The sequence below is a fragment of the Lynx canadensis genome, chromosome A1, assembly GCF_007474595.2.
Source record: "Lynx canadensis isolate LIC74 chromosome A1, mLynCan4.pri.v2, whole genome shotgun sequence".
In the NCBI taxonomy this organism is placed as follows: domain Eukaryota; kingdom Metazoa; phylum Chordata; class Mammalia; order Carnivora; family Felidae; genus Lynx; species Lynx canadensis.
In genome coordinates, this window is record NC_044303.2 from 53,345,764 (window position 1) to 53,371,442 (window position 25,679).

Below are 25,679 nucleotides of genomic sequence, written 5' to 3' on the forward strand. Positions count from 1 at the left end.
ACTATCTGTAGCAAATGCTCCCTCTTTCAAACAAATACCAGTGCTCTCCCTCCTCTGAACCTTCCTATCAGTTTGCACCCCCAGGACAGCAGTTTTGCTCCCAGCAGTCTATACATAGGTCCCCCCAGCTTCTGACTTTATCATCAAAACTCTTATCGTCTTCTCTCATTTAGAAATCTTATCATATAGTCTGTCTCCTCTAAGAGAATTTTAGAAGCTAATGAGTCACTTCCTAAAAAATAATTCCTTTTGCTTAACGTAACAAATTCAATACATGTAAAATGCGTATCAACCACAAGTTTGTAAAGCTGATTTCATTATCCAATCTATGAAAAAAATATCTATTTTCAGGAATTAAGCATTATTTTCAAGAGCTTAAATGAACCAATTAAGACTGCAAATGATAGAAAATACCCCAAAAAGCTACCTTAGAAAATATGTACTTTTGGGAAATTCCTTTCCCCTTAGGTGGCAGAATAAAGTGGCACCAGTAACAGAAATAGAGAATCACACACTACCTTTTCTCTTAAGAGAGACCAAAGCATCAGAGGAATAAACTTAATCACCATCCCTTTCTCAACCCCAATAAATGCAAGACCACATTCTTTACAAATGTCTTGCCATTCATGATATGAAAATGATAAGAAGAGAAGATTAACCGGGGTACCTCTGGGTGGCAAATCCATATCCCCTGATGTCAGTCCTATCAAGTTAGGCCTCTGTGCGTGCACTCTGTGTCTATACATAGGTCTGGAAGTGTTTGTTATGCTGGGGGCTTCAGGATTGTAGCCGTCTGTGTCATATGTATCTGGTAATACAAAAACTGTAATTAAAAAACAATTATAAAACGCCACTTGGTAATATTTTTACATTGATAATAAAAAAAAGTACATTACACAACATATTCTAATATACAGCTAACATGCTGTATGTATCAAAAAGAAAATTTAGTTTTATAAAAATGAAAATGTTATTAAACAAAATATAACTTAGTTTTTAAAGCAAATCATAAATGAGGACTTGCATTTAACATCCATTCGCTATATCTATATCTTATTCTATAGGATTTTAGTGAGAAAAATAAACCTAACAGAGCTAGTCAGTCTCTAGACGTTTTTATATTCCTACCTAAAACTCTGCTCTAAAACTTCATTACATTATGAATACAAAGAGGGGCAAAACTGCACCTGCAGTAAAAAGAGAGGGTGGAGCAGGAGGAGGCTGGTGATGGATGCCAGTCGTTACTACGGTAGGAACAGAACTGGTTGCAGAGTTTGGGGGAGCATCCATGCCAGATGGCTGCAAAGGAGGAAGTGGAGGTGGTGGTCCTGTCAAAACCAAAGAATAAGAAATATCATCTGAAAGCAAACAAATAAAATAAGTTACTATATATCCAAACATGATATTCTCATTTATCAGCACAATTATAATATCTACAAACTCCCAAGTTCTTACAACTGTATTAGTTTTCTAAGGTAAGCTATCCTGTTAATGTATACCAAAAACAGGTTTGTCTTATAAGCTATAAAGGACTACTGGCAGCTGGGATTCATCAGGGACGTGCATTAAGTCAGGGCCACTCCAAACCACAGTAAACCATAGGTCTGGCAAAGCCTGCGAAGTCAGAGTATATTCTAAGTAAGAGTACCTTGCTCTTAGTTTTTAGCAGGCAACTATAGGATTACTTTAGATATTTTTTAACAAAAGCAAGCATCAAACCATTAACTTTGTAAAGACTATGAAGAGACAGATATTAGGCACCAGCAAGCAAATGTAGTTACTTACCTGTGACAGGTGGAAGGCTGGGTGGTAATGGGCCTGGTGGTGGCACTGGGGGTCTCAGATTCACAGGTGGGGGTGTAAGAATTGGTGGAGGTGGGGGAAGTCCAGGAGGAGGCGGTCCTTCAACAACTGGAGGCTGTGCTGGGAAAGGCAGCATGCCAGGAAGATTCACATCTTCTACAACTACGGGGTCACTTCCGTGGTCAAAAGGGCACATGTCTCCTCTCATACAGAAACCTTTTTCTGTAAGGAAGAATAATTAAAAATATGGTTAAGTGCTGGATATATAAACTTTCTATAAGTTATCAAAGGCAAGACCTTTAAAAATAAAAAAATTTTAATATTGGGCCAGTTTAACTATATAAGAGCTAATTTCCAGTAATATAATTTTGAAGTAGATAATATAGCTAACACACACATTAAAAAATACATCACCAAATTAAAATAAGTCTACTTAGCTAGCAAGACATAATATATAACTTTTATAACATAATATACATATTATATAGTATATATACTTTTTGTCACTAGAAATATTTCATTTAAATCTCACCAAAAACTTTATAGCAACTACAGCCTTAATACAAATTATAAAACTTTTACAGTAAAACTTTAAGAGTCTTCATTAATAAAATTCTTATACAGGTGAGAGTCACATGTCTAGGTTCTGCTTACATGCCAGTAACTATTTACTTCTAAAGAAGTAAGTTTTGTCAAGAATGTTTCAGTAGCAGATTCTCAAATAACTCAGTAAATATTTTTGTTTGGTAAACTTCAAAAATATATTAAGATTTATGTGTAAATAAGCAATATCTTTAAATTGGTATACAACAGTCAGTGGTGACTAATGAAGGTTTAAATAATATGAGGAATTCAAGAAGTGCCTAAGACTAATTTACCACCATTTCCAATACATTAATTATCTTTGAGTAACTATAAAATCTAGACTCATGGAATGCTGTCAACTGGAAATACTGACTCAGTACATCATGAAACATTAGAAAGACTTACCATCATAGTCTCTACACCGTTTCTTTGGCATGGGTGGTCTTACATATGAGTTATGGTCCACTTGGTCTTCATGAAATTCAGACCAACTTTCGGTAGTGTTATTACCATGATGAGTAGGAGCAATTACTGTAATAGTGCTGCTCAAAGTAGGTACAGGGTAGTGACCAGATGATATATTGGGTACCGAAGAGACTGGAGTATAATTGTTTTCTAGTGGATCTGTTCTATCCAGGTCGTATTTAGGTTTTACTAGATCCCTTTCTGCAACAAAATATAAATGACTTATAAAATTATACTCTATTAAAAAGAAGTCCCAGATCTACAAAACAGTGGTAATTTTGCTGAACAGAAAAAAGTGTTCATACTTTACACAGTCCTCCTTTTCTTTTGAAAACTACTAAACGAATATACAATGTTCCAAGATCAGCGGTTTCTTTTCAATATGACCTATACTATAAAATTACATATCATGTTGCTATACTTAATGAACATTTTTTCTGTTTACAGAAAAAAAGAGATTTATTTTCTTCACTACAATCTTAGTATGCATAACTTCAGCCCACAAAACATATAACTAAAATATGGTTATTTTTTCTGTGATGAACATTTGTCATCTACCTAAAGTTCCTAGCATGCCTTTTTAATAAATACCATACATTATTAATAATATTAATGGTGAAAGCTATTTATTGAAGATAGAAATGGATGAGCGAAGAGGAAGGAAAAAAAGTTCATATTAAACATGAACAAAAACATTAGCTAGGCTGTCTATGGTCCCAAGGAAAGAGAAAAGGATTAAGGAGACTAGTTACATAAAGCGATATGTGTAAAGGCCTAGTACACCTAGATCACAGAGGAGGAAAACACTAAGAAAAAAGTAACAGAAGTATAAAGCTTATACGCAGACTTGGTATAATAGAAATAAATATTGTCTCCCAATAACTAAAGGTGACTGTACAATATAGGCTGAAAGAGTAGCAAAAAATCTAAGCTTGAGTAAAGGTGTTTTATTTGAAGGTGTTTTAGTTGTTTTTATCTCCTATGGTTTCTTCCTTTCAATAACACACACAGGAAGAAAAATTATACATGTTGGAAATGACATGCTCTTGCAAATACACACACCTGAAATGAGAAATTTAATTGTTTTCTTAATTTTAAGGTAGAAACTGAATACATTTATACAATTTAATGAATTGTATCTATGTATACACATGTGAAACCAAACACCGTAACCAAAATAATATACACACTAATACATAATCATCACCCCCCAAAAGTACCCTTTGCTCCTTAATAAGTCATCTGTCCTTTACTCCATGCCTGGTGACCACGGATTTGTTTCCTATCACCATAGATTAATTTGCATTTTCTAAAATTTTATATATAAATATATTCTTTCTCGTCTAGCTTCTTTCACTCAGCAGTATTATTTTGAGATCCATCCTTGTGTCACACACATTATCCAAAGTTCTGTTCTTTTCATCCACTGTACGGATGCATCAGTTTATCCATTCACATGACATCCGAGTTGTTTCTAGTGTTTGGCTACTGCAAACGAACGTACCATGATCACTCATGTACAGTCTCCGTAGAAATACACTTCTGTTTCTCTTACATAAATACTCAGGCGTTAGGATAGCTGGGTCATTCAGTATGTATAGATTTAATTTTTAAGATACTATAAAAGTATGTTCCAAAGAGTTCAGTTTATCTCCATCCTTACTAATACTAGATAGAGTCAGCCTTTTCACTTTCAGTCATTCTGAAAGGCATGCAGTGGTGATTCACTGTGGTTAAAATGTGCATGAAATAAAAATTTTAGAAGAAATTTTTAAAAAAGCATTCACTTGGACCACAAAATACATCAAAATGGAAAAAATGAAGACAACACTAACAAAAATTAAAACTGTTTTTAAAACCCTCAAATACAGTTTTTTCACAATAGAAGAATGCTAATCAGAATATACATATATATGAATTATTTACCCCGGCTTCGTGTTCTGCTTCTGCTTCTAGTCCTACTTCTATCCCTATCCCTGTCACGAAGTCTCTCTTTACTCCAACTTCGACTCCGACTCCTGCTGTAACTGCGACTTCGGCCTCGTCTTCTATTGTACCGATCTCTGTATGAATCTCTTCGAGGAGGGTTTCGATCATAATCTCTTTTGCGAGAACGATCATCTTTTTTCCTCTCATCACGACTTCTAAAGAAATAAATGATCACTTTTAGGAAAATAATTTTTAAGTGGATACAGGAAAAGAATCATTAAATGCAAAAGTATTATTTAATTCTTATAATGTTATGATTCTTTAACCCACCGCAAATATAGGAAACTCAAACTGAAAAAACTGAACATGATCTGCTCAAGAACTCTAAAACCCTTTAAAGGAAAAAAAAACTCCCAAATAACTCAGTCCTTTGTTTTATACACAAAGACATTTTTACATTTAGCATCTGTACATCCTGTCGTATAGAACATACAATCTTGTACATATAACTCATACTTACAGGCATGTATCACATATAATTGGCCTCTAAATGCTTTTGAAGCCTTAGTGGGGAAAAATAATTTATTCACACTAAAGGGAAAAATTCAAGCAAAAAACGCATGAATTTCACTGGAATTTGAAGATGGAAATAAAAACAATAGCAATAATTAATGCATGCCAAGCACTTTTCTAAACATCACTTCCAGAACCTACCAATCCGACACAAATACTCTTGGTAAGAAAGGACTGAGTTGCACTGTCCTAGACCAATAGAAGAGTACACACTACTTGCCCCTAAACAAAAGATAATCAGTCTAAGCATTCATATAAAAGATATCCAATGTCTGAACAGTGAACATGGTTCAATAAATCGATCACCTATTTTCTCTGTATCGGGAACTTGACTGGGGAGGACTATGATTTAGCCTTCTGGAAAACTTCTTCTCTCGCTCTTCCTCCTTTGTGATCTGATATACAAAGAAAAATTTGCTAAGTTTAGCAAGTTATTCCTTGCCATATTACTATTTCAGTGACTTAACTGATATTAAAACAGAAAAGTGTTTTCTTCTAAAAGCATTAAAAATATACATTTTGAAGTACAATCATTTCATTTAACAATAGAAAAAAGGCTTGTTGAAAGTTAAAGTAAATTCAAACAAGACTCAAAAATGTTTATCTTAGATAGTAACAGCTGTGAAAAAACATTTAGACAAGTGTTCTCATTTTAACATTATTAGTCTAAAGCCACTTTTATTCCTTCTTTCAAAATTCCAACATACATTCATGTTTTGGTTTCATGAATTTGGTCTGGCACCAAACACATTAATAAATATAGGAGAATGCATTAGAACTAACCAAGTCAAAGGGCAGCTAGGTGACTCATTTGGTTAAGCGTCCGACTTCTGCTCAGATCATGATCTCACAGTTCCTGAGTTTGAACCCCGCATTGGGCTCTGTGCTGACAGCTCAGAGCCTGGAGCCTACTTCGGATTCCGTGTCTCCTTATCTCTTTCTGTCCCTCCCCCACTTGTGTGTGCGTGTGCACGCTCTCTCTCTCTCTCTCAAAAGTAAATAAACATTTAAAACAATTTAAAAATTTTTTTTCAAAAATAAACAAAAAACTAACCAAGTCAGAAAGAGAGACATATGAAAAAACAATAAACAAGGTGAAACAGTTCTTCAAGTTTCTCATAGCAGTACAGCAGGTATACATTCCTCCTTTCTACAAGGGGCCTCCATTCATATTACATTATTAATAGAAAGCACCCCTGGAAAATATTCCCTTTACCAATGCTACTTTTCTGAGGCCAGAATTTTCCATGCTGTACTGTCTAGAACACAGGTTACATAGGACATTAACAGGTGTTACCAGGAAAAACAGGATTCAGAGGATAAAAAAATAGAGGAAATACTGAACATGTGGCTTCTGTAAATATGACAGGGCTCAAGGTTTTCCATTTTTAACAAGAAGTCTAAGATATTCTGATGCAGGCAGTCTACAGGATAATATAACTGTGTCCATTTATGCCAGTTGTTCCAATATCCCTCTGGGAGGAGCCTCTCACTGTCAAAAGTGTTCTATGTTGGATGAAAAATGGAAATCCTATCACTAGGCCAAACTTTGAGAAACACTGCTTAAAAGCCTTTTTTAATGCGAGTCCATAGTGTAAGATACTATGCATAAAAGAGTTAAAAGTAAACCTGAGACTGTTAGCCTCAGAAAGGCCTGCTTCTTTTTTTTTTTTTTTAATTTTTTTTTTTTTATTTTTTTTTTCAACGTTTTTTATTTATTTTGGGGACAGAGAGAGACAGAGCATGAACGGGGGAGGGGCAGAGAGAGAGGGAGACACAGAATCGGAAGCAGGCTCCAGGCTCTGAGCCATCAGCCCAGAGCCCGACGCGGGGCTCGAACTCACGGACCGCGAGATCGTGACCTGGCTGAAGTCGGACGCTTAACCGACTGCGCCACCCAGGCGCCCCAGAAAGGCCTGCTTCTTGTAAGGTAAGCTCTTGGCTTGCATCTGTGAACTTTGATTTCTGAAGGGTTCCCATCATTCCCTGACAATAATAGCTCACTATATGCCTGAATTGTTTGCGTAAACAATATGGTTTTAGGCTGAACACATGCTCTCCTCTGGGAGTTTGAAATGTTGGTACATATTAGGCTGAAGGTTCATGTGTGACCAGCCCTAAATTGAAACCCTGGGCACTGAGTCGCTAAGAGCTTCCCTGGTTCACGTGTTGAACTACTTGTTAAGATCTTCTGTGATTCCACTGGGAGAACCCTATGGAAGCTTGTGCCTATTTTCCCCCAACTTTGCAACACCCACTTTTTCCTTTTCCCTATGCTGATTCTGCTGTAAGAAATCACAGCCGTGAGTATGACACAGGCTAAATCCTATGACTGCTCCAAGGGATGTTCTTGAGAAATCTCAATACAAATACAAAAAGTAAAATTCAGTTTAATTATTCCATGTATGTTTAAAAAATTTTTTTTAATGTTTATTTTTGAGAGAGACAGACAGACAGACAGACCATGAGTGGGGGGAGGAGCAGAGAGAGAGAGAGACAGGGAGACAAAGAATCTAAAGTTGGCTCCAGGCTCTGAGCAGTCAGCACAGAACCCGATGAAAGGTTCAAACTTGTTCATGAACCGTAAGGTCATGACCTGAGTCGAAGTCGGACATTTAACCAACTAAGCCACCCAGGCACCCCTAATTCCTTATATGCTGTAAATTTTTTTTTTTTAATGTTTATTTATTTTTGAGACAGAGAGAGACAGAGCATGAACGGGGGAGTGGCAGAGAGAGAGAGAGACACAGAATCGGAAGCAGCCTCCAGGCTCTGAGCCATCAGCCCAGAGCCTGACACGGGGCTCGAACTCACGGACCGTGAGATCGTGACCTGAGCTGAAGTCGGACGCTTAACCGACTGAGCCACCCAGGCGCCCCTCCTTATATGCTTTTAAAGAACATCCAAGGTTTAACACAAATCCTTACCTCTTCTTTTTTTATATCTTTTTCTTGGTGCTGAAAAAATTCTACCTTTAAGCTTCCTGATGATGGCTGCTCTGGAGGAGGTAGATAACTCTTTGTATTCACAGCATCAAAAAGTTTTTCCACAAATATCTGTGTCTCTACAAATAAAACCAAAAAAAACACCACAGATTAAAGAGATTTGCTAAGACATCAATTCTTCCCCTCTACACATCAGAGTTCAATATGATGAAATATACACTGACTTTTATAAATCTAGAACACTATTAACACCAAGAGCTTTCCAACCAGTGTGCCATGGCACAAATCCTATGGTAATACTAATCCATTCAATTTCAGGGTAGAGGGACTAGGATGGCCAGGGCTTCTAGGCCAGTTGCTTCCAGCCATGACTTGTCTCCATGTACCCCGTGCCCTGTGTGCCAAACATAAATATCATCATTATCTAGATGGTGGCAACATGAAAAAAGTTAGAAGCACTATCTAGACAACATTCAAAGCAGTTTCTTAAGCAGTACTATTTTTAAATAAACAAGCATTCAGTCATTTAATCTTTTAAGGAAAAGTATCAGCATGCTTTAAAAAAGAGAATAAAGATGTTAAGGGAAAAAAAGCTTCCATATATGGCTAACATGAGTAATAATACTGTTTATGACAATTAGAGCCTGTTCTCTGAGTTTCTTTCATATTGTGGAAAATCTTCCTTTAAATGATTTATTGAAATAAACTAGTATTTTTAAACCAAAGATTTTTTTTACCTTTTTGAAGAAATACATCCAGTTGATCAATACATAATGCCTTTAACTCTTTTTCACTTTTATCTTTCTTTACCAAAGCGAGAACATATTTTGCTAGGGCTGATGGATCTGCATCACAGCTGAAGAAAAAAACAATGTTGAAGGAAATTTAGCCATAAGCAATTACACATTCTAAAAACTCCAGTTATAAAACTGACTCAGTCAGTATGGTAGTTAAGTGAGTTAACATATGTAAAAAGCACCTAGCCCATAAAGCAATGAAGAAATCGAAGTTCTCTCTTATAGTAATGTATTTTACATGATATATGTGGCCATTACTCAGTATCCTTCCACATATATACTAACATATGTATTAAAAACTCAGCAGGCTTTACTATTATTTAAAAGAGAAGTTTTAACAAAGTAAAAACAGTATCAAAACATCAAAAACGTAGTATTAGTGTGGCACCAATAAAAATCCAAAAAGGCTTCCCCTCCATCCCAATAACTAAATTAGCTAAGAAAATCCAGACAGAGAGGGCACTAAAATAAAACCTGAAAACCCACTACATAGTACATTAACAACAGAAACTTTAGCTTTTATAAAGGGCATTAAAGTATCCGGAAAAAAATAAGACAGTTACTTTAGAACTCTGGAATAATGAAGACTTTTTGAGTTATGGCAAGTTATCACAAGAGTAATTTGATTGTACAAAAAAAAGGCAAAACTTCAGAATGAAGAGTCAAAAGACAAATAAAAAAAGCTCAAATTGTTTTTTGCAAAAGGTGAATTCTCCTAATATGCAGAGTTTCTATCAATTAGTAAGACCAAAACCATAAAAGAAAAAAGACAAAGAATACAAATAGATGCTGAACAGAAAAAGAAAAGTCAGTCTGAATATGAGTAAAAATACACCCTCATCCAAAAGATAAATTCAAACTTAAGCTATACTGAAATACTATCTTTTGGTTATAAAATTGGCAAAAATCTAAAAAATATGAAAATATATTCTGGAGATAAGGCTATGAGCATACAAGCAGTTTTTCTCAAACACCGTGGCTGCTGTGAGGAAAGCAGTAGCCCCTAAGGTATGGCAGCTTACAATCACAAGTACAACGGACAGCAGTTCTATTTCTCTGAAGTTGCCTCACAGACATACTTACATACTCAAAATGACACATGTACAAGTCATTCACTGTCACACTGATTGAAAATAAAAATGCAAATGTCCATTTACAGAGGACTGGAAAAAGCAATTATAGTATAGTAAATCTACACAAGGAATGGGATACACCAAAAAAATGCAAAAAAGAATGAAGAAGTTTTCCTACTACAGAAATGTTCCCCATGAATTTGTTAAATTTAAGAGGCAAGTTTAAAAAGGTAGAGAAAACCAGGTATGTTACCATTTGTGTGGGAAAAAGAGAAGAAATTATATATTTGGATTGGCTTATGTTTGAATAACAAATATGTGAAAGTATAAACAAATAATTATGGTTATTGGTTGTTTTTTTCTTTTTCTTTTTTTTTTCTTTTTTTTGAGTGGGGGGAGCAGGTAGCGGGGACAAGTGAAGGAGGAACAGAGTGAGGGGAGAAAGTTTTTGATGCCTGGGCCATGCCCACCCTAACAAAAAGTCAGATAACTCTTTTTCAACTAAGCTAAGATTGTTACCTATTTAATTAATGACCATTTTACAAGTCAGGGTGAATAACAATAAAATACTAGCAATAGCCAAACATTAATATCTACTAATCTAGTTTGTGCTATGAACTGTACATACTGTATTTAGCTCTATTCTGTAACAGTTCTACAAAAGTATAGCGATAACCTATGTCACTGAATCAAAAAGTACATCTTAAAAAAAGACCATGAACAGCTTTGGTTGTACAAGAGAAACACCTATGGAAAAACCTGAATGCAAGTCAATCAACAGGCCTAATACAACCATCTATGTTTTGCTTCAATGTTTCATAAAGGCTGCAGGTTAAGTCTAATACAGTGTCAGAATTGACAACTACTCTATTAAGAAAATAGTATATAGCATTTATCATATACTATAAGACTTCCTAGTCTACATTGCTGTGATAAGTATGTCTTCAAATTCTTCACTCTTCTCTTCAGAAGGTACAGCCCGATTCCCCACCCTTTGAGAGAGGGCTCAATTTAGGTGCTTAACTGAACAGAACAGCAGAAGAATGCTCTCTTTCTGGATTCACTTCTAGAGAAATCAGCTGCCATGTTCCAAGGACACTCAAGTAGCCTTATGGAAAGCACCATGTGGCAATGAAATGAGAGCTCTAGCCAACAGCCAGACGACTGAGTCTCTTGCCAATAACCACATGTGAGTGAGCTTGGAAGCCGATTCTACAGTCTCAGTAGAACCTTGAGAAGACTACAGAACTGATCGACAGCTTAACTGCAATCTCATGATGCCGAGGCAGAAATACTCAGCTAACCTGCTTCTAAATTCCTGACACAGGAATGATAAAGGTCATGAGGTGATAAATGTCTGCCGTGCTACTAAATTAAGTTTCAGGGTAATTTGTTAGTAATCATAAGTCAACTTTCCTCATAGATCTATTTCCATTTATTTACAAAGACTTGAAATGGGCTATTACCTAAACAAGAATAAAAAAGAAATCTGTTCCAACGGTACATGAAAAAAAATTTTTAAGACTTTTCCTTTGAAATTTATTTCAATATACGTACTTAAATTCACACTTTAAAGAAAAGAGACAAAATGATTTATGGCAATTTTTTTCATGTTTTATCATAATGGGCATAGAAATATTTACATCTGTGATAAAAATAAGCATGAAGAAATGGGACAAATATAATCTCATGATGTACCTATAGCTTTACTTAGATCCAGCAATCTGGTAATACTGCATGAGAGACCCTGAAACAATACCTATTCATGTTAGGTAACCTGAATAAACACAGTCGACTAAACACTTACTTCACCAGACATCAAGCTAAACAAACTTCAATTTGTTGGAAATCACTGTGATACATAATACTATCACTGTGTTATACTGTTTTATTGCACTGCTGTTAATAAACCAATTCAGACTCTCTACACTGAGTCCAAATGCTACAATTTAATTCAACACTGGTCTGACTGTTGTGGTGAATTTTCAACTTAGTAATGGCTTTTCTAATGACTTAACTGTGACTTTATATTTCTCTTAACTAAACACCAAATCTATCTCATTGTTGCTGCATTATTTTTCTAAACAGGACACTGTAAGTCAATTAAAATTTTACCAGCTAAAAATCTAGAAAAAAAACCTTTGCGATTTCTGTAATATTATGGTTTACAGACTATAATTTTATAAAACAGCAGGACGGAATCATTTCTGAACAATGATTACTCAACATCTTCTACAGGAAGCAACTGAATCAAATCAAAAACCAATAAAAATAACAACCACCACAGCAAATCAACTACCATACACAAATATTCTAAATGCTTGAAATTGTCTGAAAGGGCAAATTACTTTTTAAAATCTGTTAGACTGTAAATTATATGGTGGAAGCAAGGTTTATAATTTCACATTTAACAGAAAAATGGGTAAATTTATACTTGAGAGGCAATTTTTCTTAAATCTTGTAAGATTTCATATTTATTTTTAAAAATAAAAAAAGGTATGTACTTGAAAATTACAGCTCAGTAAAAAAATCTGAACTACAGAAGTAATATGCCACAATGTCATAAATCAAGAAGAAAAGGCAAAATATGTGTTCTCTTTTCTATCTTAATTAAATGTGCCAATGCTACATTACCTGAACACCTTGCAATAACCTGCTATGCAAAATTAATGCAGTAAAAACGTTTAAATCACCTAACCAAAGAAAATCATATTAAAATAGTAAGGGGCTATTTAAAAAAGTCTCCATGGCAAGCAAGATTGTTCATGTGGTACTTTACTGCACCAGTTGCCACTGTTGATGAGGGGTTTGTAGACTGAATAAATATATCTTGTCAGAGCTAGACTGTACCCTATGCTATGTTACTAGCATTCTAGAAACAGTGAAAGAAAAATGAGACTGAAATCTCCTTTCACACCAGAGACAGCGAAAGAAAGAACAGATTTTGAAAATAGTTTCAGTACAAAGAACACTTAGTGACCAACTTCATCCCTATCTTAGAAAACAGGCCAAATTCCCTGAATCTAAGTTCCATTAAGTACTTCTCAACCAAGCAAGTACATAATCTGCCAATAAAACATCAAATTAACGACAGAGTGCCCCAACTCTAATTACCCTTGTGCGTGTGTGTGCGTGTGCGTGTGCGTGTGCGTGTGTGTGTGTGTTGGGGGTTGAAGAGGGCTGGGTGGGCAAAACACAAAGAAACCATAAACTACAAAATAAAGCAGACATAAGACATGATTTGCCAACAGCACTTGTGAAAGATGGAGTGGAAGAGGAACAACTAGGTATTTTAGTTATGAAGTCATATGAGATAAAGTGTGAAGTGGTTGGGGAAAAACTTAAATCATAAAGATGCAATAAAATAAAAAACTAAGTACTAAAGAGGACAGTGCAACTCTCCTATACAGTAAAGAGAGCCAAAGCTTTCATTTCTAGGTACCACCTTTTATAACCACATAAGCAAACTCAAACGGATTCCTGGGAAATGACCAGAATAGTAAATGAGTATCATTATCAGATAGCTTACTAGGGATTCTCAGCCTGGAAAATTGAAATGTCAGAGAAAACTTGGTGGGTTTTCAAATAATTGAAGGGCTATCACAAAAAAGATTACACGTATTCAATACATCCTCCATGGGATATAATTAGAACCAGTAAGTGGAAGCAACAGATTTTGGCTTAAAATAGAGATGAACTTTTTTTAATAACCAGAAGCCTCCCAAAGGCAGAATAAACTGCTTAGAAGAAAGGGAGTTTTCCATCATCAGAATGGTTTTGAGCATAAGCTGAACAGCCCCTGGCAGATAAGCACTGGAATGGATAGTAAATCGCTCACAAAACTGTAAGAGTTTAATCCCTTAGGTTTAATTTTGTTCATGCAGATATATGAAATATAAGATAATACAGTATTGTTTATAATTATGGACTTGTAAATATTAGTAATAAGAAAAATTAAGTTACCTGGCATTATAAACAAAATATACACTATTATATAAGAGAATTTTACCAAAAACATATGAAAATCCAAAAATAAAACTTCTTACTCACATATGTAGCCTCTGGGCCTAACACAGCATCTAAGACAAAATACTGAGACAGAGAAAGAAAATATATTCAAATCTATCTCACTAGATCAACCGCTCACTTTTCTCAGGGATCCTTTCTTTTTCATCTTCATAAAGTACCAAAAATAACATGATTTACTGATTATCTTCCAAATATCACATTCATCTTTTGAAAATATTTAAGCATGTACTATGTAAGGCACTATTCTAGATCTTGAGGATACAACTTTGAAAAAACTTAAGTTCCTGTTCTCACAGAATTTACATTAGGGGTATAGTGAGGAGACACAATACACACATAGATATACACAACATAGTGTCATGTAGACAAGTGCTCTGAGGTAAAGTATGGGGATAAAACAGAGTAAAAGGAATGAAGCAAAGGAAGGAGGAAGAAACAGGAAAGAGGAGAGGAATGAATGAATACATATTAGATAAGATCATCAGGGAAGGACCCTGATGAAGTAACATTAAACTGAATCTAAACGGGGATCAAAATGGAGTACAAACCAGCTTTGGGCTATCTGGAAAAAGGACAGCCTAGACCAAGGGAACTCAAGAGAAAAGGCCTGGAGTGGATGCTTATTTGACACTTGAGGCACAGAAGTCTAGTGGAATGGAGCAAAGACCGCATTCATGAACAGCTGGATTTCTAACCTCTCACTTCTGTAAAGATTTAAAATTAACTCTTTCAGTGAGCTTTGACAAATTAAAAGTCCAAATCACTATGAAGTCATTTAAACCAAAAATTGTAAAGACATAAAAGTAAAATTTTAACAATCTTTGAATTTATGTTAAGGATAGAGTAATAATAGTGAAAAGCATTAGCACGGGTGACCGTCTAAGGTCATTCTCTTCCAACAGTATCTGGGGAGGGAAGTACATACACTAAGTAAGTTGGAGAAGCCAAAGCAATTCAGAAAGTCAAATGCTAAAATAAAATCTCCCAGGGGCGCCTGGGTGGCTCAGTTAGTTGAGCATCCCAACTCTTGGTTTTGGCTCAGGTCATGATCTCACAGTTTGTGGGATGGAACTCCATGTCAGGCTCTGTGCTGGGCATGGAGCCTGCTTGAGATTCTCTCTCCCTCTTTCTGCCCCTCTCCTGTGGGCACAGGCTCACTCTCTCTCAAAATAAACATTAAAAAAAGTAATAAAATACCCCAGAGGAAGAGACTTTTATTAAGTAATACTTTAAACAGCATGAATGAAATTGCCCCTAGTTACAATGATTGTAAATTAATCCTCCTAACACACTTTTCATATTAGTTTTTACCTTTTAATTTAGGAGTTTCAAAATAGTAATGGCACATTAAAATTAAAAAAGGTACCCTTCTAGTACATTTTTTCAAAAAGAAGTTTGTTTTGTTTTACTCAAGTTTCTCAAGCAAGGCTTTAGAAACTCAGTGGAAGATAAATGAAGGAACTGAACCCAAGCTTCCATTTTCGGTAATCTTGAGAAGGTGTAGCTGGAGGTGGCAGTGGAAATTAAAAATTAAATTTAAATATGTTAACTCAGTAACTTTAGAACACGGATATACACCCACATCTGTTCCTACCAAATTTTCACTTTATATTCAAGAAAAATATCTAATTTGCATCAAAGTCATAGTTCTATTATTCTATGCTTAGGATTATCATTTAGAAATCCAAATCCATTGCAACAAACATAATGCATATATTGAAAAACTCAATTTCCATAGTTTATTATACAGCTTCATTCAATTCAAGTAAGGAGGCAAAAATAGATTATTTGTATGCAGTGATGAGCTACCGCAAAAACGTTCAGAGAAAAAAATCTTTAAAGAAAGGTTATTCTTTAGAATTATCACACCACTTCATTCTACAATATAAAATATAAACATATCTAAACATGATCGATCCATGAGCATCATACAAATCACTTACCACTGCAAACACTTATCACAATATATATAATTACAACACTGAAAACTGTTCAGTCAGTTCTTTCATTCCCTATATTACCCCCAAGAAATAGCAGCAATACCTTAACAATGGTAGTTTTCAAACATTTTGGTCTCAGGATTCCTTTACATGTTAAAAATTATAGAGAACTCCAAAGAGCTTTTATTTAAAAGGGGTACATCTATCTGGGGCTGCTGGGTGGTTCAGCTGGTTGAGCGTCTAACTCTTGATTTTGAATCTTATGTTGTGTGGGTTCAAGCCACACAAGCCTGCTTGGGCTCTCTCTCCCTCTCTCTGCCCCTCCTTCCCTGCTCGTGTGTACATGCACTTCCTTTCTCTCTCAAAATAAATAAATAAACTTAAAAAATAAAAGGGTTACATCTATCAGTATTTACCAAATTAGAAATTAAAACTGAAAATAATTTAAATTATTTAGTATAAAATAACAAATCATAAAATAGGTATAACAATTATTTATATAAATAAGTCAAAAAATAACAAATCTACAATTTAACATAAATAGCCCTTTGGGCGGGGTAATCAAAAGGAGGAATTTAATAAATGGGAAGTGTAAAGCTAAAGCTAACTTTAGGCATAGCTGGATCCAGGAGTTGAAATGATGTCACCAGGACCCTCTTTTCCATTCTGTTTTGCCCAGAATTCACTTCATTTTAAGGCAGGCCCTCTCCAGGTGGCAACAGAGATGACCCTAAGCAGTTCCAGGCTTATGCATTCTGATAGCTAGTGAATCCAGAGAAAGGCAGCTGCCCTTGGTCCTTGAAAATAACTAATCTTCTCCAGTTTGGGTCCTATCCTTACACAAGGCAGGGATGGGCAGAGTTCCATGACTAATAGCCTCCTCTGAAACTAAATACCCTGTTTTTTGTTTTTTTGGTTTTTTTGTATGAAAAGATAATTATATTTCCACAACAAAATAAAAATGTAGTGAGAGGACTGATGATGTTTCACAATTTTTGGAAACACCATTAAATGTATGGTTTAAAAGAAAACAGACCAATTCTAATATCTACTTTTATATTCAATCTGTTGGGATATGCTATTCTGGTTGAAATACATAGAGAAATCTGACCTCAAACAGATGAATAGTTGGAAAAGTGAGGACTTCACAGACCTTAGTCTCAGGAAAGCCCAGGAGTCGTCCCACCACACTTGAGAACCACTGTTTTAAAATTCATTTAGAGGGGCACCTGGGTGGCTCAGTCAGCTGAGCATCTGACTCTTGGTTTCAGCTCAGTTCATGGTCTCAGTCTTGAGATTGGGCCCACCTTGAGTAGGGCTCTGTGCTGGGCACGGAGCCTGCCTGGGATTCTCTCCTTCCCCCTTTCTCTGCTCCTCCCCCTGCTCACGCTATTGCGCATGCACTCTCTCCCTCTCTCTCAAAATAAATAAACTTTAAAATTCATTTAGAAAGTATCTGTTAAGTATCTAATTCAAAGACAAAGTCAGTCGTCAGCTTCTCAAAGATAAGACCCACTAACTCAGATTGTAAAACCGTATTGTTCATGGAACCATTACTCAGCGATCAAAAAGAATGAAATCTTACCATTTGCAACAATGTGGATGGAACTAGAGTGGATTATGCTACGCGAAATAAGCGAAAGATAAATATCACAGAATTTCACTCATATGTGGAATTTAAGAAACAAAACAGATGAACATAGGCAAAGGGTAGCAAAAAGAAGTTAAAAACAGAGAGGGAGACAAACCATAAGAGACTCTTAAAATGCAGAGAACTGAGGGTTGCTGGTGGGGTATTGGGTGGGGGGATGGGCTAAACTGGCAATGGACATTATGGAGGGCACTTGTTGGGATGAGCACTAGGTATTATACATAAACACATATAAGCGATGAACCCACTAAATTCTATTCCTGCAATCATTATTACACTATATGTTAACTAACTTGGATTTAAAAAAAGAAAAAAGAAAAAAGAAACAAACCTCTATATTGTTCAGTGCAAAGAGTAATAAATAACCCAAATGGTAAACTGAGCACAGACACGTGTGGTTATAGCATGTCGTCACAGAACTCTTTCTTAAAAGAAAAGTGGGGACCGGAAGTGAGGTGCTGATATGGCAGCCCACAATAAAACCCCACATTTCAGTACATGTTTTACATTCCAATTCATGGAAAAGTTGAGTTTTCTGGGAAAGGACTCTGGCCTCCAAAGGCATCCCCTTCAGTTACTCATTCACATTCTACCTACTTATAAACCAAATCTGAAGTACTTCATTCCTTCAGTTACTAAGGAAGGAAGAAGCTAGGAAGTGTTTTCTCTCATGACCAAGAAGCAGCAGAATTATCCAATAGAAATAGCAGTCATAGAATCCCCCTTTCTGAACACTCATGAGCAAATTTTAACACCTTGGGAGAGATAAATAATAACAAAATTCAACCAAGTAGAAACATTTTATAAATTGCCAGACCTTAAGATCTACACATATTTCTATCACTATTAAATTGTTACTCTTGGTATGCTTGTCTGTTTCCCCTACAGAGATTCTAGGTAACTATGTCTACCTTTACCCCAGACCTGACCACAATGTGTTGAGAAATATTTACTGATTATCACATTATGTAAGGGTATACTAAATCGAGAGCATTATCAACAAAAACTCACAAAAAACAACTCTCAGTTTAGGTCGAGACCAATTATGACACATATAAAGGTGTACTAACAAGTTTAAAGATCTGTCACAGATACAAAAAAAGTCAATAAAACATCTCCTAGCACACTGACAAGTCCTTCCTCATTGCCTTTTCCTCCTATACCCTCACCGCTGGTATGGTCTTCCTATACATTTAGTACAGAAACTCCCAAGAATATCACCATCTCTCTTTGTACCTCCTGCCAAAGTCCAAGTTCAGGCATTCACAACTCACTCTTAGAGCTACAAGAAAAAAACTGCTAACTAATATTATGTCTCCAAAATGCTACAATCTAATCAAATCTCTACACACCACAGTACCATTCTTTAAAAAAAAGATCTAATTAAGTTACTCCCCAGCTTGATCTTCCCCAGTATTCCATAACCTAGTCCCCCAAATGTCCAAACATTTCAGCATGGCAATAAAACCTATTCTTTACTCTGAAACCAACAAACGCTAGCTAGATTCAAAAGACTCTTCCTAACCAAAATGAATAGCTATAATTCCTCACAGAATGGTTTTTCCAATTTTGGCTATTTAATGTAACCAGAAGATCAAAACTTTAACACAATCCAATTTGAGAAGGTGCATGAAAAACTTCACAGACTGGTCACTGAAAGTTTATGAACAGTTTTCAAAATGGGATCTGTGTCTTGCACTGTCTCCTATTATAAAGAATTAAACTTTATGAAAAGTAAAATAAGGGGGTGCCTGGGTGGCTCAGGCACTTGAGCTTCCGACTTTGGCTCAGGTCATGATCTCACGGTCCGTGAGTCTGAGCCCTGCGTCTGGCTCTGTGCTGACAGCTTGGAGCCTGGAGCCTGCTTCGGATTCTGTGTCTCCCTCTCTCTGACCCTCCCCCATTCATGCTCTGTCTCTGTCTCAAAAATAAATAAACATTAAAAAAAAAAAAAGAAAAAGTAAAATAAGAAACGGAGATATATCATGGGGCACCTGGGTGGCTCAGTCGGTTAAACGTCCGACTTCGGCTCAGGTCATGATCTCACAGTCCATGAGTTCGAGCCCCGCGTCAGGCTCTGTACTGACAGCTCAGAGCCTGGAGCCTGCTTCAGATTCTGTGTCTCCCTCTCTCTCTGCCCCTCCCCTGCTCATGCTCTGTTTCTGTCTCAAAAATAAATAAAAACGTTAAAAAAAATTTTTTTTAAAGAATTGGAGATATCATTTAAAAAATAGTACAAACATATAACACATTGACAATTTCTTATAAAATGCCCCAAAGAAGTCCTACATTACGTATCTTAAAGTACTTATTACATTTTAAACTGTATTACAATCATCAGCATCACAGTGGCCTGAGTCATTCCCTTTTTCTCTCCTCTTTGCTTTACAACTAATTGGACATCCATAACCAAAGGAGAAAAAAAAGTACCTCCACACGGGATACCAGGACACCTGAGAGATCCATCCGTCTGTGCACCTTAAAGTGAGTGGACTGAACCAGAGAGGCTGCAACAAGAGCAAAGAAGGTGGTGGCTGGTCCAGCAGCAAGCCAGCAAGCCTTTCTGGTACAGGAGGTGGAAGGTAAAGGCGGGAGACTAGGAGTCTGTCTACCTGACCATGCATGCAGTAGCGGCAAAACCCAGCTGCTCTCTCTGAAGAGAGACCACAGTGCCTGCGAACAGCAGAAGGAAAGGGAAGTAGGCAAAGAAAACTGAAGGGAAGTGTCTCTTGCTATCTGCCAGGGGGAGGAGGGGGAAAGGGGGAGTAAGAGAATAACTCATGGACCTCTGGTACCCACCCCACCTTGAAGATTCCCCAGCAGGCCCCTGGCATACCCAAAGCCCCAAGTGCTAAATATACACCTCTCCTCAAGCTCTGCAGCCACCTTTGCTCCTTTTTCTTTTCCCTTTTAATGCATCTGCTTACAACCTTAATATGAGTTAGTTCTGGTAAGAGAAACGAAAGACTTGTGCTATAGTGCCACCTTCTGGAAAACAAAATGAAGGCTCCTAATTACAAATCTGTTGAATTCTAAGAATCAAAGTAAACAAAACCTTGCCTAAATAAGAAAGGTGTTCACTACTTCAAATGGAGCAGAGGCACTTTCCATCTGTAATATGAAATCACAAAAAGAAAATGACAGTTTTCCAGCAACTGAACCCAAAGGACATAAAATATTGTAATCTAACTGATAAAGACTATAAAACAACTATAAAACAGCTATTACGAAGAAATTCAATGAGCCACTCAAAAACTCAGAAAGGCAATCGGGGCGCCTGGGTGGCGCAGTCGGTTAAGCGTCCGACTTCAGCCAGGTCACGATCTCGTGGTCCGTGAGTTCGAGCCCCGCGTCGGGCTCTGGGCTGATGGCTCAGAGCCTGGAGCCTGTTTCCGATTCTGTGTCTCCCTCTCTCTCTGGCCCTCCCCCATTCATGCTCTGTCTCTCTCTGTCCCAAAAATAAATAAACGTTGAAAAAAAAAAAATTAAAAAAAAAAAAAAAAAAAACTCAGAAAGGCAATAAATGATCCCAGGAACAAAATTAACAAACAAGAGTATTCTGCCAGACAGGTTAAAATTCTAAAAAAAAGAAAAAAAAATTCTGGGGTGAAGAAATGAATATATGAAGAATGAATTAGAATACCCTGGAAACAGATCATATGGAAGAGTAAGAATTAGCACACTCAAGGATAGTAATATAGAAATGATCCAGGTGGAAGGGGAGAAAAAACTAAGATTTTTTTAAAATGTTTATTTTAGAGAGAAAGAGGTGGGGTAGGGGCAGAGGGAAAGGGAGACAGAGGATCTGAGGCCGGCTCTGCACTGTCAGCATAGAGCCCAATGCAGGGCTTGACTCCTGAACCATGAGATCATGGACCTGTGCCAAAGTCTGACACTCAACCAAGCCACCCAGGAGCCCCAGATTTAAGATTTTTAAAAAGTAAAAAAAACCCTGGGGTGCCTGGCTGGCTCAGTCAGTAGACTCTTGATCTCAGGGTCTTGAGTTCAAGCCCCATAATAAGGGTATCTCAAAAAAAAAAAAAAAAAAAAAAAAAAAAAAAAGAGGGAGAAGGGAGCACAGAGTGTACTTAAATGATAGTTGAGAACTTTCTAAACCCAGGGAAAGAACTGGATACAACTCCACAATGCTGACAAAACACATTATTATACCAACATACACAAAAAAAACTTCTTTAAGACACATTGTATGAAAACTGTCAAAAGTCAACAATAAAGAATTATAAAGGCAGCCTAAGGAAAAAAGACAGTAACCTACAAAGGTACCCCACCCCATAAGGCTATCAGCAGGTTTCCCAGCAGAAACTCTATAGGCCAGGAGAGAATGGAATGACACATTCAGAACACTGAATGATAAAAACAATCAAGAATACTCCATTGGCAAAGTTATCTTTGAGCTATGAAAAATAAAGAGAAGATTTCCTAGACAAACAAAAGTTGAGGGAGTTCGCCATCACTAGACATACTTGTAAGAAATGTTAAAAGGAGTGCCTCAAGCTGAAATGAAAAGACCAAAGTACAGAAAATTCTGATTAAGGTAATAAATACTCAGAATACTCAATATTAGAATACTGTAACTCTTTTTTAAGATAGTATATTAAACTCTTAACTACAGCATAAAGATTTTAGAAAGTATTAAGAAATAACTATAGTTACCTCCTGATAATGAAATCACAATATAAAAAGACATAACTTACAACATCAAAAAAATATAAAAGGGGAAGAGTAAAAGGATAGAACCATTATAGGCAAATGAAGATAAATTTTTCATTAGCAGAAAAAGGACTTCATTACCTCTGAAATGTTTTGTGTAACCTCATAGTAATCACAAAGCAAAAATCTACAGCATATACATGAAACATCAAAAAACGGGAGACTGAGCAAATCACCATGGAAAACCAACTTACAGACAGAAACAAAAGGAAAAACAAGAGAGAAACAAAATAACCAGAAGGAAAAATATGAAATGGTTGTAGTAAATCCTTACATATCAATAATTACCCTAAGCATAAATGAATTAACTCACCAATCAAAACACAAAGTGGTGGCACCCAGGTGGCTCAAATCACCTGAGCATCTGACTCTTGATTAGGTCATGATCTCACGGTTTGTGGGATCAAGCCATGCATGGAGCCTGTTTGGGATTCCCTCTCTCTCCCTCTGTCCTTCCCCTGTATGCATGGGTGTCTCTCTCAAAATAAACTTAACAAAGCAAAACACAAAGTGGCTGGATATATAAACAAAACAAGACCCAACTACATGCTGCCAATAGGAGACTCATTCCACCCTAATGACACGCGGGCTGAAAAGTGATAGGACAGAAGATGATATTCTAAGAAAACAAACAAACCAAAAAAAACCACAAAAAAAACAGGTGAGCACAGCCATAATACATGAAAAAAAATAGACTTCAAGCCAAAAAGGGTAACAAGAGTCAAAGGTCATTATATAATGATAAAGGAGTTAATACATCAAGAAGATATAACAATGGTAAATATATACATTCCCAAATCCTAAGCACTGAGATATATCAATCAACTAAAACAAATCTTAAAGGAAAAACAGACAATACAGTAAGTAAATATGAGAGACTTCAATATCCCACTATGTGAAGGATAGATTATCAAGGCAGAACATAAACAAGGAAGCACTGGAATGAACCACATTTCAGAACCAAGTGTTCTTAACAGACATATAGAACATTCCATCTAACAAAATAAACAAAATAAACATTCTTCTCAAGTGCACATGGAACATTCTCCAACACAGAGCATATGGTAGGCCACAAAACAAATCATGACAAGCTTAGGAAGCCTAAATTCATACCAACTATCTTCTCTGACCACAATGGTATGAAACTAGAAACCAACAAGAGAAAAGTAAGATCTACGAATATATGGAAACTAAGCAACACACTTCCAAACCAATGGATCAAAGAAGAAACCAAATAGGAAATAAAAAAATTATATCAAAGCAAATGAAATAAGAACACAATATATCAAATATTGTGGATGCAGCAAAAGCAGTTCTGAGAGGAAAAATTATAGCAGTAAATGCATGTATTAAAAAATTAGGGGCGCCTGGGTGGCGCAGTCGGTTAAGCGTCCGACTTCAGCCAGGTCACGATCTCGCGGTCCGTGAGTTCGAGCCCCGCGTCAGGCTCCGGGCTGATGGCTCGGAGCCTGGAGCCTGTTTCCGATTCTGTGTCTCCCTCTCTCTCTGCCCCTCCCCCGTTCATGCTCTGTCTCTCTCTGTCCCAAAAATAAATAAACATTGAAAAAAAAAATTTAAAAAATTAGAAATAGCTCATATAAACAACCTAAATTTACACCTCAAGGAACAAGAAGAATAAGTTAGGCCCAAAGTTAGCAGAAAGAAGAAAATGGTAAGGATCAGAGTGGAAATAAATGAAATAGAGACCAGAAAAACATTAGAAACCATCAATGAAACGAAGACCTGGTTCTTTGAAAAGATAAACAAACCTTACAAACCTTTAGCTAGACTAAGAGGAAAAGAAGTGAAGCCTCAAAAAACAAAAATAAAATTAGAAATGAAAAACATTACAACTCATATTACAGAAACACATAAAATTTTAAAGTACTGCTATGAAGAATTATATGTCAACAAATTATATAACCTAGAAGAAATGTATACATTCCTAGAAACATACAACTAACCAAAACTGAATAAAAAGACATAGAAAATCTGAACAAATAACAAGTAAAGAGACTGAATCAGTAATCAAAAACTCCCAACACAGAAAACTCCAGGACCAAGCAGTTTCACTGGAGAATTCCAAGCAGCATTTAAAGAGTTAACACCAATCCTCCTCATACTCTTCCAAAATAGCAAGGAGGAGGGAACACTTCCAAACTCATGAGGCTACCATTACGGACACCAAAACTTGGTAAGAATACCCCCCCACCCCCCACCAAAAAAAACAAAAAAAACAAAAAAACTACAGACTACCATCCCTAATGAATACAAATGCAAATTTCTCAACAAAATATTAGAAACCAAATTAAAGAACACATTAAAGGGATTATACATCATAACGAAATGGGATTTATCCCTGGGATGGAAGAATGGTTCAACATATGCAAATCAACAAATGTAATACATTACATCAATAAAACGAAAAACAAAAATCACACGATCATCTCAAAAGATGTAAAAAAAGCATTTGACAAAATACAATATCCCTTTATGATAAAAAATCTTAACAGGCTGAGTAGAGAAGGGCCAGAAGTCAACACAATAAATGCTATCATATAGGAAAACCTCACAGCTCATATTATACTCAATGGAGAAAAACTGAAAGCTTTTCTTGTAAGATCAGGAATAACACAAGGATGCCCACTCTTATTCAATATACTACTGGAAGTCCTTGCTAGAGCAATTAAGCTAGACAAAAAAGTAAAAGGCATCCAAATTGGAAAATAAAAAGTAAAACTGTCATCATTTTCTGATGACATGATTTTATCTATTTAAAAGAAAAAACTCTGAAGACTCAACCAAAAAACTTTTGGAACTAATCACTGATTTCAGTAAAGCTGCAGAATACAAAATCAACATACAGAAATCAGCTGCATTCCTTTATACTAATGATGAATCATCTGAAAAATAAAGAAAACTATCCCTTTCACAACAGCACCAAAAATAATAAAATATATAGGAATAAATTTAAACAAGGAAGTGAAAGATTTGTACAACAAAAAATACAAGAAATCAAAGAAACAAATGGAAAGACATCCCATGTTCATGGACAGGAGGAATTAATATCATGAAAATGTCCATCATTGCCCAAAACAATCTATAGCTCGTGCAATCCTTATAGAAATTACAATGTCATTTTCACTGAAATAGAAAAA

General features: G+C 36.1%; 1 protein-coding gene across 14 annotated transcripts in view; it reads right to left on the reverse strand.

Moving 5' to 3' along the window:
* The window catches only part of RBM26 (RNA binding motif protein 26), an 86,081-nt gene that overhangs the window by 46,567 nt on the left and 13,835 nt on the right, over positions 1–25,679 (reverse strand). For 6 of the 14 annotated variants that reach the window (XM_030312445.1, XM_030312399.1, XM_030312383.1 and 3 more), the window contains 8 exons: positions 9,038–9,156; positions 8,283–8,419; positions 5,662–5,750; positions 4,780–4,997; positions 2,794–3,054; positions 1,786–2,025; positions 1,188–1,358; positions 668–823 (listed from right to left, as the gene is read on the reverse strand). In XM_030312445.1, the coding sequence (XP_030168305.1) occupies positions 668–823; positions 1,188–1,358; positions 1,786–2,025; positions 2,794–3,054; positions 4,780–4,997; positions 5,662–5,750; positions 8,283–8,419; positions 9,038–9,156 (1,391 nt within the window). The remainder of the gene's footprint in view (positions 1–667; positions 824–1,187; positions 1,359–1,785; positions 2,026–2,793; positions 3,055–4,779; positions 4,998–5,661; positions 5,751–8,282; positions 8,420–9,037; positions 9,157–25,679) is intronic. The other 8 variants (XM_030312486.1, XM_030312481.1, XM_030312435.1 and 5 more) reach the window with 3 other exon arrangements.